Source organism: Orycteropus afer, unplaced genomic scaffold, assembly GCF_000298275.1.
Source record: "Orycteropus afer afer isolate SDZICR_OR568_19922 unplaced genomic scaffold, OryAfe1.0 scaffold00112, whole genome shotgun sequence".
NCBI lineage: Eukaryota > Metazoa > Chordata > Mammalia > Tubulidentata > Orycteropodidae > Orycteropus > Orycteropus afer.
This window is the reverse complement of record NW_006921699.1, coordinates 6,909,004-6,921,830: the sequence shown is the minus strand read 5'-3', so window position 1 is coordinate 6,921,830 and position 12,827 is coordinate 6,909,004. Positions and strand designations below refer to the sequence as shown.

Genomic DNA, 12,827 nt, shown 5'->3' with positions numbered 1-12,827 from the left:
CGGCGGGATCGCAGCGCGGAGCCCGGCGCCCGAGCGCGAGAAACCGCCGCCGCCGCCCGCCTGGCCCCGCAGTCCCGGGCAGTCCATGGGGCGGGGACGGCGTCGCCGCGGGCGCGGGCAGCCCCGAAGGGCAGCCGTTTAGGCACTGCGCTCTTGTCCCCGCAGGTCGCAACCAGGGCTGCCGGGTGCCCTCAGCCCCGGCTCCTGGAGCGCCCGCCGCGGTCCCCGCCTCCATGGACGCCTTCAAGGGGGGTATGAGCCTGGAGCGGCTGCCGGAGGGACTCCGGCCACCGCCGCCACCGCCGCACGACATAGGGCCCGCCTTCCACTTGGCCCGCGCCACCGACCCCCGTGAGCCACTCGAGAACTCGGCCAGCGAGTCATCCGACACGGAGCTGCCAGGTAAGAGCGGCTCCCCGCGCGGCGCGCACCGAGCCTCCCTGGGCACAAGACGCGGGGAGCCAGGCGCAGGGCCTGGCGTCTGCGCGGGACAGTCAGGCTCCCTTTCCATCCCGTGAGCTTTCCTTTTCCCATTCTCGACCTAATGGTGAACGCGGAAATTTACATAGATACACACTCGAAGGCACTTCCACGAGGTCCCCACGCGCCAAGAGACTGACAAATGCAAAGACCTACGACCAGAGGTCCAGACTGACAGCCCCTCTTGATGCGGAGAAAATAGAACGAAAACAGGGTTGAGTTTGCACAACTGGGTGCTTCGAGACCGACCCGACAGAGGGAGGGGAGGAGATCCAGATGCTAGTGGGGGACGGCGGGCGAGAGAAAGTGCCCAGAGAGACGCGGAGGGGCAGACACCCCGACGGACACCGGGTGACAAACTAACAGGGCAGGCCGAAGAGAAAAAGGAGGGCGGGAAAAAATAAGAAAAGCCAACAAGGGGGGAGTAAATGCCAAGAAAAGTTAGATACAGAAAGGACTGCAAGGTGAGCGAGCCACGGAGCGAGGCTAGGCTCCCGACGGGGCCAGTCCGAACTCTGAGCGAAAAAATTTCGGCCCCAAGGGCGCCGCCGAGCCAGGAGGCGCCAGGCCGCCCAGCCAGGGCTCCGATGCAGCTCAGGTACGTCTCCCTCGGCGCCGTCTTTTTGTCCGAACCCAAACTTTTTCCCCCGCCGCAAGCGGAACCAGCGAGTGGGCAGCGCGGACCGAATAGAAGACGGCTAGTCGTCCCTGGCCGGTCTTGGCCGCCTGGGTTACTGAGCGGCTGCTGCGCTCGAGGTCCTAACTCCGCGCTGCCGCGAAGCTTCGGACTGCCCCGGCCTGGAGTGCCCCTTCCTGCATTCATTTCTTAATCCAGCGCTAAGTGTTTCTTTTCGCGTTTTTAATCTCTAATTTGTTTCTAGGTTGCATCCCTAAGTGCCTTTTTCTGAAGGATTTTGTTTCTTTATTAAAAAACAATCAACGATGGACTATGCTTTTGTTTTCAAAAGTTTAAAAGCATGGTCTTTGGTTGGTCTTTTTAAAATCCAAATAAATATTTTTAAACTAAATCTGTAATGATTAATTCACCATTTATCGTATTTTTCAAATTAATATAAATTAATATATAAGGTGTAATTTTCTGGAATGTAAAATATATGCAACAATATTCTTAGGGTTTTTTTTAAAAGTCAATCCAAAATGGCGTATTTCTTTGGGATTTTCTCAGTCCATTTACAGCGGTGTTATTTTGAGGGTTTAATTTATCTAATTATAATATATTTTTCTGTGATTTAAATTTCATTTTTACCAGGGTGTTCATTATTGGGAAGTGGTTACAAAGTTTATCTACTATGATACATTGATTGTTTTAGTCCCGGAGAAATGAATGCCGATGTCTGCCTTGACTTTATACACATACAGCACTGTACTTAGCTAGGTATCTGCAGTTTCTGGCTTCTTGATCTGCGTTTGTGCTGTGTTCCTACCTGCCTATTTTTGAACACTTGTGACCCTTTCTATGTTTTAAGACATAGAACTGTGAGTTTTTTCTGGGCTTCTGTGTTTTGCTTTTAAATTCTTTTTCACGTTTCCGTGTTTCTAAGTCTGCGTGTAGTTTGTGTAGTTTCAAAGAGAGAGCGCAAGAGAGAGAGAGAACGAGCTATAGCAAGCTTAACAGGGTCTCCTAGACAGTCTGTCTGGGCTGCTGTTGGAGAGGTTTTCTAGGCCATGGGACTGGAGGTCTGAAGCTAAGGCCGAGAACCGGCTGTGTTCGATTGTGTTGTGCCTGCCCAGCCTGCCCAAGGCCTCCCACAAACCCTGGGGAGAAAAAAGTGGGGAATGCAGGCCACAGCCTAGCTCTTTCCTCACTGATCCCACTGGCTTCAGGAAAGAAAGATCTAAACCTGCCTAGATTCTAGTTCAAAAAACCAGAGACCCTTCAGACTTAGACCCTCATGAGCCTGAAAAAAGTGCGTATTTACCGGTGACAGCGCAGCCAGGCCCCAGCTTGAGCACGGGCTTCTGGAACAGGAACCCAGGCTCTCGGCTTCAGTTCCTGAACTCTTCTCCCCCACACACCAGACAAGAAGTGGCTACTGATGACCTGGCACCAGGGTGGGCTCTTTCCACTGGGGACAATTCCAGGGCCCCTGGCAGGAGGGAGGGCCAACAACACTGTGTAGGGTGCTTCGGTGGAGCCGGGACGGGGTGCAATGAGCGTAAGCCCCAGGTGACCAGCACCCTGTCCTGCCTGCTGCAGAGAAGGAACGCGGTGGGGAAGCCAAGGGGCCAGAGGACAGCGGTGCAGTTGGCGGAGGCTGCGGTGGCACAGAGGACCCTGCTAAGAAGAAGAAGCAGCGGCGGCAACGAACACACTTCACAAGCCAGCAACTGCAAGAGCTGGAGGCCACGTTCCAGAGGAACCGCTACCCTGACATGAGCATGCGGGAGGAGATCGCTGTGTGGACCAACCTCACCGAGCCGCGTGTGAGGGTGAGCCCGGGGAGTGAACCTTGCTGCTCACCTAGGGGGACCCACGCAAAGGGCTGTCGCCCTTGAAAGCTTAAACTCGTGCTCAGACTTTCGTCAATCCTACCACTCAGATCTGCTCCTTCCCACCACGGAAGGAGACCCTGCTTTAGCTTCTGGCCCACACAATGGCTCTATGACCCGTAGCTACCAGCACCCTTGCATGTGTGCTAGCTAGTATCCAACTGGACTTCTATGATCTGCGTCCTAACTGACCCTCAGTTCTTCCAAAGCCTCAGCCCAAAGACTGATGGCCCCAGGGAGCTCTCCCATGTCCTGTAGGTCCCAGGGCCCATTTGGCGCATGTTAGCTGGACACCCTAAGCCAGAGACTGGGCAGAAGATTCCCCACCACTGGGGACCTTGGGAGGTGCTGGTGCCTTCTCCCCCACCCCCACCGCACCTACCCCACCCAGGAAAAAAAAAAAGAAAAGAAAAAAAGCAATGAAAGGGAAAGACAAGTCCTGCCTGGCCGCTTCAAAGAGATCTGAAGTGGCATGGGTTTAGGATCTCAAAACTTCCTGGAGCAGAGATCTCAACCTATATCCAGTCTCCCTAAAATCTCAGGTATTTCCCACCCAATTCTTCCCCAGCTATTCATTCAGTAAGTTGGACTCTTCGCCTGATGCCCCTTCCTACAGGGCTCAGCACAGGTCAGATGATAGGGGTTCTGGTGGCCGAGTGGCCCGGCACCAAGTCCCTTCTCGGATCCAAGGTCTCATATCTAAGACCAGATTGCACCTCCCTCTGCTCCCCCTTTGGTTCCCAATAAAAGCACACTTTCCAGCCAGGGCAGCAAGAGAATCATTTCTTCCCTAGGTGCGCAAATATTTAATCAGATATTGGGAGCACCTCCCCAGCCAGACCAAAGTTCCACCTGGCCTATAGACTCCCTACTATAACCCTAGCCCTCACCCCTCCTCAGTCAGGTTGGCTAGCCCGGTGGAACACTGGGTGAAGACACAGCAATGACTAATCCTAAACTCACTATAAACTCACTAATCCTGCCCCAGTTTATGGTGAAAAGGATGCAGTGGGGGTGGAATTAATGTCGGTACTGGGGTCAGAGAAAGCTGAGATACGGGGGTCCAGGGACCCAGAGAAACTCAGCCCAGGGCTGGAGAAAGGACGAGGAGAGTAAGCAGCATTTGTTGGGAGAATAGGTGAGGATCAGGGAGGACAGAGTTGGGAAAGAAAAATAGGTTCTTACCAAATTTGTGGGAGAAAGTGGAGGGAGAGATTAGAGTGAAACTTTGTTGTTGTTATGTGCCGTGGAGTCGGACCCAACTCATAGAAATTAAACATTTGCAAATATATATATATACATATACATATATATATATATATATATATATGGCATATATTTATGTGGCACAAAGAAACTCAATAATTAAGGGAGAAGCAAAAGGATCAAGTTTTAGGGAAAAGGAAGAACTACCTAAGGAGAGAAGATCAGATATTTGGAAAAAATGGAAAAACTAAATATTTGGGGAAAGTAAAGGGTCAAAAATTGGGGATTAATAAAATGGACTATTTGGGGAAGAAAAAAGAGGTTTGGACAGCAAGTTGGACCGAATGAAAATAAATATTTGAAGCAGAAAGAAAAATATAAAATTGTCAGTAGAGATGAAAATAGAACACTGGAGGGATGAAAAATAGATTGAGAGAGTAGGATGATCATAGGTTTAAGGAAAGAAAAAAAACCTTTTGTATTTGAGAGAGATGAAAGGATAGAGTACTTGGAGATAGGGCCATTTGGAGGAGAATGTAGAGAATGAGATGCTTGAGAGAAAATGCAAACGAGTATTTATTAAAACAAAAGAGGATCCCTATTAGGAGAAGAAAACGATCTTAATTTGGGGAAGAGTCTAAAGAGCTGAAAAAGGAAAGGATTAATATTTTCTGAGAGGAAAGGAATCATTACGGAGAGAAGGCAGGGGCTGAAATATCGGTTGAAGAAACGAAACAATATTTGGAAAGAAGGAAGCGGGCGGAGGGCCCGGGCTGGCGGGAGGTTGGGGGTGGGGGTCGCCTTCCCGCCCTCAGCAACCCTGACCCCTTCTCCCGCCCCCTCCCCCAGGTCTGGTTCAAGAACCGGCGAGCCAAGTGGCGGAAGCGCGAACGCAACCAGCAGCTGGACCTGTGCAAGGGCGGCTATGTGCCGCAATTCAGCGGCTTGGTGCAGCCCTACGAGGACGTGTACGCCGCCGGTTACTCCTACAACAATTGGGCTGCCAAAAGCCTGGCGCCAGCGCCGCTCTCCACTAAGAGCTTCACCTTCTTTAACTCCATGAGCCCGCTGTCGTCACAGTCCATGTTCTCGGCACCCAGCTCCATCTCCTCCATGACCATGCCGTCGAGTATGGGCCCGGGCGCCGTGCCCGGCATGCCCAATTCGGGCCTCAACAACATCAACAACCTCACCGGCTCCTCGCTAAACTCGGCCATGTCGCCGGGCGCCTGCCCGTACGGCACACCCGCCTCGCCCTACAGCGTTTACCGGGACACGTGCAACTCGAGCCTAGCCAGCCTGCGGCTCAAGTCCAAGCAGCATTCGTCGTTCGGTTACGGCGGCCTGCAGGGCCCGGCTACGGGCCTCAACGCGTGCCAGTACAACAGCTGACCGCCCAGCCCGGCCACGCGGGCCGGCGGCGGGCACAACGCCGAGGCGGAGGTGGGCGCGGAGGACCCTCGCCGCGCCACGAACCGCGCGCCTGCGCAGCCCCTTCCTCCCCAACTCCCCGCCTCCCAGTTGGTTTTGTGTTTGCTTTTCCGGACCCCACTCTGCCCTCCAAAAAAAAAAAAAAAAAAATCGAAAACAAAAAGACATCGGAGAAAGTGCCGCGAAAAAACGGATGAGTTGCAATTTCCTTCGGGATGGCGCGGGTGTTGTGTGTTCGCTCCCACGGGCCCCGGCGGGCCACCCTGCGGAGGGGATGCGGCGCGGGAGACCAGCGCCTGGCAGCCGAGAGAAGAACGTCCCTATAGCCCGCGTTTCTGCCACGCTGCGCCTGCGAACTATCGCGCGAAGCCCCGGCCGGCCTCCCAGACAGGCCTGGGAACCCTCGGCCGTGTACGAACCGAGGCGCCCTCTCCGAGCCAGGCTGGGCCGAGCGCACCTTAGCTCGATTCCGATCCGAGTTGGAGTGGGCGTTGGGCCCGGAATGGCGGTGCACAATCCGGGATCCCGGGCCTGCTGTGATGCCGCACAAGGCCCCGGCGCGCCCTGTAGGCAGATTTTAAGGCCACGGTGCGGCGACTGGCGGTGCTGGTGTGATGGGAGGTATGCTGAGGGCTCGCCTCAGAGCATCCCAGCTCCCAATCTCAGCCGCACACGCAGGCCCTCTGCTAGGCTCAGGAGCTGGGAGGTGGTCCTAGTCCCGGCGAACAGCACCCTCCACCTCGCCCGCCATGCGAGAGTCGAGCCGAGAGAGCGCGGGACGCGGCGAGGGCCCCGCGCCGCGCCCACTTTGCACACCCGCTCTCTGGCCCGCGCCCCTGTTTACAGCGTCCCTGTGTATGTCGGACTGACTGTATAGAATTATAAATCTGTCTATATCGACTTGTCCATGTACGTCTATTAAAACCATAGTCCGAGCGTGCTGACCACTGCTGAGCCCTGACTGCTTCATTTGGCGGAGAAGGGAGGTGGGTAAAGGAACTGCCCTGCCCTGGGCTCTGCAAGTAGAAGGAAAAGCCAGACAGCCTCCCGCCTTGATCCCCAACCCCCCACTTCCCCACCACCATTGCCGACCTGTTCGGTCCAGCTTGGGATTCCGGTCACCCTCCGCGCCTGCCGGGTGCGCACAGGCTGTCCGCAGGGCCGCCCCAGCCGGAACTACCCCTGCCCCCCAGGCTGAACTCTGCAGGCTCTTCCCAGGCTGGGTCTGTGATGACCCTCGAGGCCCCAGAGCGCTACTGGGGTCGGGGTTGCTATGAACCTCCTTGGGCTTTGGGTTATCTTTTCTCCCGTGGGCCCTACCCGCCCCTCGGTGCCAGGCCCTGGCTGTTTAGGAGAACTGAAAAGGCTAAATCCGCCAGACTTTTGCCAGGGCCTCCCGCCGCCTAGTGCCTCCGAGATTCCACCCAGGGGCTTGCGGCTGTACTGGAGAAAGTGTCTATTACACGAGACTCACTTCTCACTTCCATCCCAATTTATCAGAGGCTGCCGGCAGCCTCCGTCCTCCTTAGGCTTATGGAAACTACTGAGCAAGGCCAGCCTGTAAAAGGCCTGTAAAATCCTGCTTTTCTTAAATAAGTCCCTTCTAATGGCAAAACAAAATGTTTGCAGCTGCAGCGGGGCAGGAAGGAGGGGCTGGTATTCGGCTTTAGAATCACCTTGTGGTGAGGATTGGCGCTGCCCTGGAACTGGACCCAGGCAAGCCCTGGCTGGGAGTGGGACGCAGCACTGGGCTTTGTCATGAGGTAATAGCTCGGGAGCCCTGTGCACATATTCTCAAACCAGGTCAACGCTGGCCCCGAGGTCAGGAGTATTATGCCTATGTTACAGATGATGGAAAGCAAGGTTCAAAGAGACTATGTAACTGAGCCAAGGTTGCACGGAGCCAGTAAGTCTTGAGATTCCAAAGCCAGTCATCTTTCCATTGGTTTTCTCACCTAAAGATGAGAAGCGGTCCTCCCTGAGGATGACTCAGAGTGATGCTGTGGGACTTGGTGTGTGTGGTTCTGAGAGCAACTGGGACAGATACACAGGCTGAAAGAGGGAGGGGAGGGGAAGGAAAGGCTGGGGCAGGGGGCTGGAGCCAGACCACCCCTCCCCCAACGGCTCCAGTCCAGAGCTCCGACCCCTCACTCTCTGGAAACATAAACACAATCACATCTGGATTCAGAGTGCCTCCCCCAGCCTCACACATCTGCCAAGGCCAGGGGCCCTGGTCTCAGTGGAGGGCAGGAGGCAGGAGAGACCCAGAGGGAGGTGGGGGCTGGAGAAAAGTGGGAGGCAGGGAAGAGGTCTTTCCTCAAAGTCCAGCCTAGCCCCAGGTGAGAGGTGCCCCAAAACAGGGTGCCAGTAGAGATCTAGCGAGGCTGTGGGGCCCCAGGCCAGAGAGCTGCAGACTGGTGAAGGACAGAAGCAGTTCCAGAATGACCCCATCATTCAAGGACCTGGGGCCATGGCCCACCAGGTGAGTATAAGGCCCAGCCTTGACCCCACCCAGCTATTCTCCAGCTATTCTGTGGCTGGCACAGTGAGGAGTATGCAGTGCTTCTAGGCTGCACCAACTTCAGGATCTTATCTGGAGAGGACTGGGGAAGATAGGGGACTCAGGAAGACAGCTCCTCTAAGAAAAGAGGAAGAGTCCAGTCCTGCTCTGTCTGAATTAAACTAGGGAAGGGGAAAACCATTCATTCATCCCAATTTTCTGTGCTCCTGCTCTTGGCACTGGACATTGAGCAGAGGAAAACAAACATAGTCCCTGCACTTGTAGACAAGTAAACAAACGTGTATAATTACAAACTGGTCTAAGCGAATTTGAAGATAAAGAACAGGGTGTTGTAAGAAAAAATGGGAGTCCTACTTTAAACAGGGTGGTCAGACAAGGCTGCTCTGGGAACGGGGCGCCATCTCTTGTCTTCAATAGCAAGCACTAACATTATTGAACCCATATGGGGCCCCGGGCTAAGAGTACACCCATTAAGAGCACCTCTCTGCACAAAAACCCTGTAAGGATGGGTTCCTTATTAACCCGTTTTCCTGATGAGGTCCCTGAGGCTTGTAGGGGTCAGGCCACTCTCCCAAGGTCACACAGCAGGAAGTGATTCAAACCCAATCAGTGCCAGTTCTTCTGCCTTCTGCACTGGGCTGCCCTATGCCAGGGACCATGGGCAACACAGAGGAAGGTCTTTAACCTTGAAGAGATCATAATTTCTGCTGGGAAACACAGGACTAGGCCTCAAGAAACAGTCAAGCACCAACCAAAGTGAGCCCCAAAAGGCTGCTGGAGAAATGGACAGCAGGAATTAAGACTGGAGGGCAAGGAGGCTGGCATCCACACCTGTTTGCAGGCACTGTAGGGCACCAAAGGAATCTGTAATGAGCACTGTGCCAACCCCTGGAGTACCTGATCATTGAGGAACAGGCACCAATCACCTTAACTTATGGTCTCAACCAAGCTGTAGGCCTCCCTCTGGGCCACAGCATCCCTGAGCCCAGCTACAGGGGAGAGGGCAGCACAGCTGAAAGATCTGATTTGGAGGGAACATTGCTCTAGGTCTATGTCCTGGAGGTGGCACTGTGTTGCACTCCAGTATCACATGCCTGAGACTACCACGCTCCGCCCCCCCCCCCCCCCAAGATAACAGCAGGTCCTGAATCACACAGAGAGCCAGTTTGGAAAATAAGGATGAGTGTGGTGGTATGCTTGTAGTCCCTTCTGTTTCCTGGGACAGTTAGTTGGCTCTGATACCTGCAGGAACCTTGGCTGTTGTCTCTGAAAGCAAGGAGGCAATGGGGCAAGAGTTAACTTCTCTGAGCCTCTGTTTCTTATTCCATAAAAAGGAACAACAATTACTTCACACAGTTGTTTATGAAGCACATAAAGTATTAGTTGCGGTGTTGGCATATAGTTTTTTAGGGGAAAAACAAAAACAAAAACACTGCCATGGAGTAGGTTTCAACTCATAGCGACTCTATAGGACAGAGTAGAATTACCCCCAAAGAATTTCCAAGGCTCTAAATCTTTGTGGAAGCATCATCTTTCTCTTGCAAAATGGCTGGTGGATTCAAACTGCTGACTTTTTGCTTAGTAGTTGAATGTTTTAGCCATTGCATCATGAGAGTTCCTTAGCATATAGTAAGTGCTCAATAAATAGTTATTATTGATGGTATTATTATTAAAGCGAGTTCTGGCTGTCCTCTTGAGGGCTCTGTTCTGCCACTTTCTGCATGAATAGAGATTCTCCGTCTAAATTTTTCTAATAGGTCATTTCTGAAATGTCATTTAGAGTCTGACTTGGTTTTCCCTCCACCTTCAGGGAGTGTCATGAATGTGTGTCATGACTGTCTCCTTCCTCCTCCCATTTCCCCAGCTTACCCCACTGGGCAACTATCCTAGCCTTGGTCTCTCATTAACCCAGCCTATCATCATGTGCTTCAATCAGTGTAGCAACTCTTTCCACCGCTCATAATGGCCCAGGCCCTGGAAGACCCAGAGGAACCAGGCCCCATCCCTGCTGTCCACTGGGCATTGAGGGCAAGGCAGATTGCCTTGGTCTCTCCTTGGAGAGAGGCATCACAGGAGCAATGGGTGGGCACCCACCCCAGAATGCTCTAAGTCTTCCGTGCAGCATGAGATGATGATGTCCATGTTTGCTAACCTGGAAGGGACTTCCTCTTTTCTGGATTATGCCATGTTATCAGTAGCTACTATCAGACCCTTACTGAGTGCCAGGCCCCATGCCAAGCACTTTACAAGAATTACTATCATTCATTCCTCACAGCAACCTCAGGAGGCAGGGACTTGTCCTCACTAACACAGGAAGAAACGGAAGCTCAGAGAAGATAACTAACTTGCCTGAGATCATATGGCACCAGACCCTGGGATTTACCCTCGAAGACTCAGGGCTGTGAGGACAGCAAAGGGCCCAGGCAACAGCAGGTACTGAGAAAGGATGGGGTGGGGTGGGTAGGCAAGGGCAGAGAGAAGCTTCCTGGTGAAAGCAGGTCCTCAAGGCTGGCAGTGCTGGAATATTAACCATTTCCTAGATGGGTGTTTCCAGTCTCTGCTTCACCCAACAAGCCCTTCCAGACCTCCCCCCAGCCTCGTTGGCCCCTCTTACCTCAGGAACCCCCTTCATCACACTGATGCTGCCTTTCCAAGGTGCCTGGCTCTTACCTCCTGACTAGCTCATGTTACCTAGGTCAGATGTCCACCTCTCAAGTTGTTTCAGGGCACCCAGGAGATAGGGCCAGATGGAAGTTTCGGATTCCATGAATCTGGATGCTGCGCTGGAGGAAGGTCAAGGTGCAGGAAGCTGCAGTTGGACCGGAGTGGAGACGGAGGGCAAGATAGCCTCATGAGGGAGGATAAGTGCTATGCTGGCTTGCTGTCACATAGCCACATGTCTCACTCTGCACTGGCCCCTGCTGTGCCCTTTACATATTTTATTTCTCTTATTAGCCTCACTGTATAGATGAGGAAGCTGAAGCTCGGTAGGCCGGGTAACCTGTGCAAAGGCACGCAGCAGTGGGGCCTCAAATCCAGTCTAGCCTGTCTGACTGCAGAGCCCATGGGCTTAACTCCTGTGAGCACTGCCTCCTAAAGGCCAGGGACTATAGCTGTGCAGGGTTGTTGTAGGCACAGAGAGCCAGGAGAATGAACTGAGTCCAATAGGTATAGACAGGAACACTTGGAGAGGTGTCTGCACACAGTAGGTACTCAAATGTTTGTTGAGTGAAAGAATCAAAGGGATGCCTTACCTCACTCGCATATTCCACCAAATGCCTCTTGGCCCTTTTTTCCTCTCTCTGCTCTTTTCTCTCATCTCTTTTGCTTTTTCCCTTCTTCCTCCACTCATTCGCTTCTCCTTTCAGCACAGGCAACTTGCAATACTGCTTTTAAAAACTTACACCCTTGTCTTATCTAGGAGGCTGACCCCCAGGACTCCCAAGGACTGGGCCCACTACCAGAGCTGGTCTACTGCTGATTGGTTGGCAAACCTTTCCCTACCAGCAGCCCTTTTGAGGCCCCAGTGACAGCTGACCCCATGTAGCCCTCACCCTGATTCTCCATCCCTCTATGCAGCATAGCAGTGGAACCCCATTACGGATACTTCCTTTACCGAATAGCTACTACCTGACCTGGAGAGAGGTACCCAGGGTAGACGGCTTTTTTTTCTATAAGTTTAGCATAAAGTTAAATAGATTTGCCATTGTGAGCAGTTGGTTTTTTATTTTATTTGTTTTGTTTTTACTGAGCTTCTCTGTCACAAAACTAAACAAGACAAACTACAAAACAGTATATAAGCACAAGCCATTTTGTTTTTATATCTGCATTGAGAAATTTCTAGATGTGTTCAAAGTATTAATACCAGCTTCCTTTGGGTAATGGAAAACGAGGGATTTTTTTTTTCATTTGTCCTTGCCAAGTTTTTTATGCTAAGTAAGTATGTATTACTTTGGTAATGATGAACTAAAACAATAAATATTATTTTTAAAATACAAAAGCCTGTCATCTGCAGGGTGGAGAGTGTGCCTCTGCCCATGGAGTCTCTGTCTTCACCCCAGAGGTGTCAGTCATCACCTACCCGGGATGTGTTGTCCCTCGGATTCAGCCTTTTTTTGGGAGGAGGCCCCTCGTGACAGGTGTCAAGTAAACCTTACGATTTATTTATTTACAGAAATGAAATTTTGTTTATAAATACACTCTTTAAATGAACGTCAAGCCAGTAACTGCCCATAGGAATGTTCAGAGAGCAGAAGAATTTGTAGTGATCTATCTTTTATTGCTAAGGAAAGAGAAAGGGTTCTCTTAAATGGGAGGGTCTTCCTTCTCTCTCTGGCCTGTGTCGCCTCACTTTACACACAACCCCCTCCTCTGACCGAGCACCCTATTTGTCTTCCACCCTCTCCCTGTTCGCCCCCCCCCCCACGCACACACAGTGTGCACACCAGCAGAACAACCATGGAATCTTTATTGAAGAGGTCCAAATGACCAGGGTTTTACTACACTACTAAAAATAGTCATGCTTACTTAGCCTGTTTAATAAGCACACCATTTCTAATTTTTCTGCCTGAGTAAACTAAAACATCATTCCAGAAATACATTTTTACTCAAACAAGGCTTAGATTTTTTTCTTCTTCACTCATACACTTTTCTTCCTCTTTCCCCTTCTTCCTCCTCT

The 12,827-nt window shown here is 52.1% G+C and overlaps 1 protein-coding gene across 1 annotated transcript; it reads left to right on the top strand.

Moving 5' to 3' along the window:
- Window positions 1–233: 233 nt before the first annotated feature.
- PITX1 (paired like homeodomain 1) lies at window positions 234–5,589 on the top strand. Its single transcript, XM_007943773.2, has 3 exons — window positions 234–402; window positions 2,699–2,931; window positions 5,047–5,589. The coding sequence occupies exons 1-3, from the start codon at window positions 234–236 to the stop codon at window positions 5,587–5,589; spliced, it is 945 nt and encodes a 314-aa protein (XP_007941964.1).
- The last annotated feature ends 7,238 nt before the right edge of the window (window positions 5,590–12,827 follow it).

Coding starts and splice junctions, on each gene's coding strand:
- PITX1 (XM_007943773.2), top strand. CDS start 234: ATGGACGCCTTCAAGGGGGGTATGAGCCTGGAGCGGCTGCCGGAGGGA. Junction 403..2,698: donor ATCCGACACGGAGCTGCCAG/GTAAGAGCGGCT, acceptor TGCCTGCTGCAG/AGAAGGAACGCGGTGGGGAA. Junction 2,932..5,046: donor TCACCGAGCCGCGTGTGAGG/GTGAGCCCGGGG, acceptor CCCCTCCCCCAG/GTCTGGTTCAAGAACCGGCG.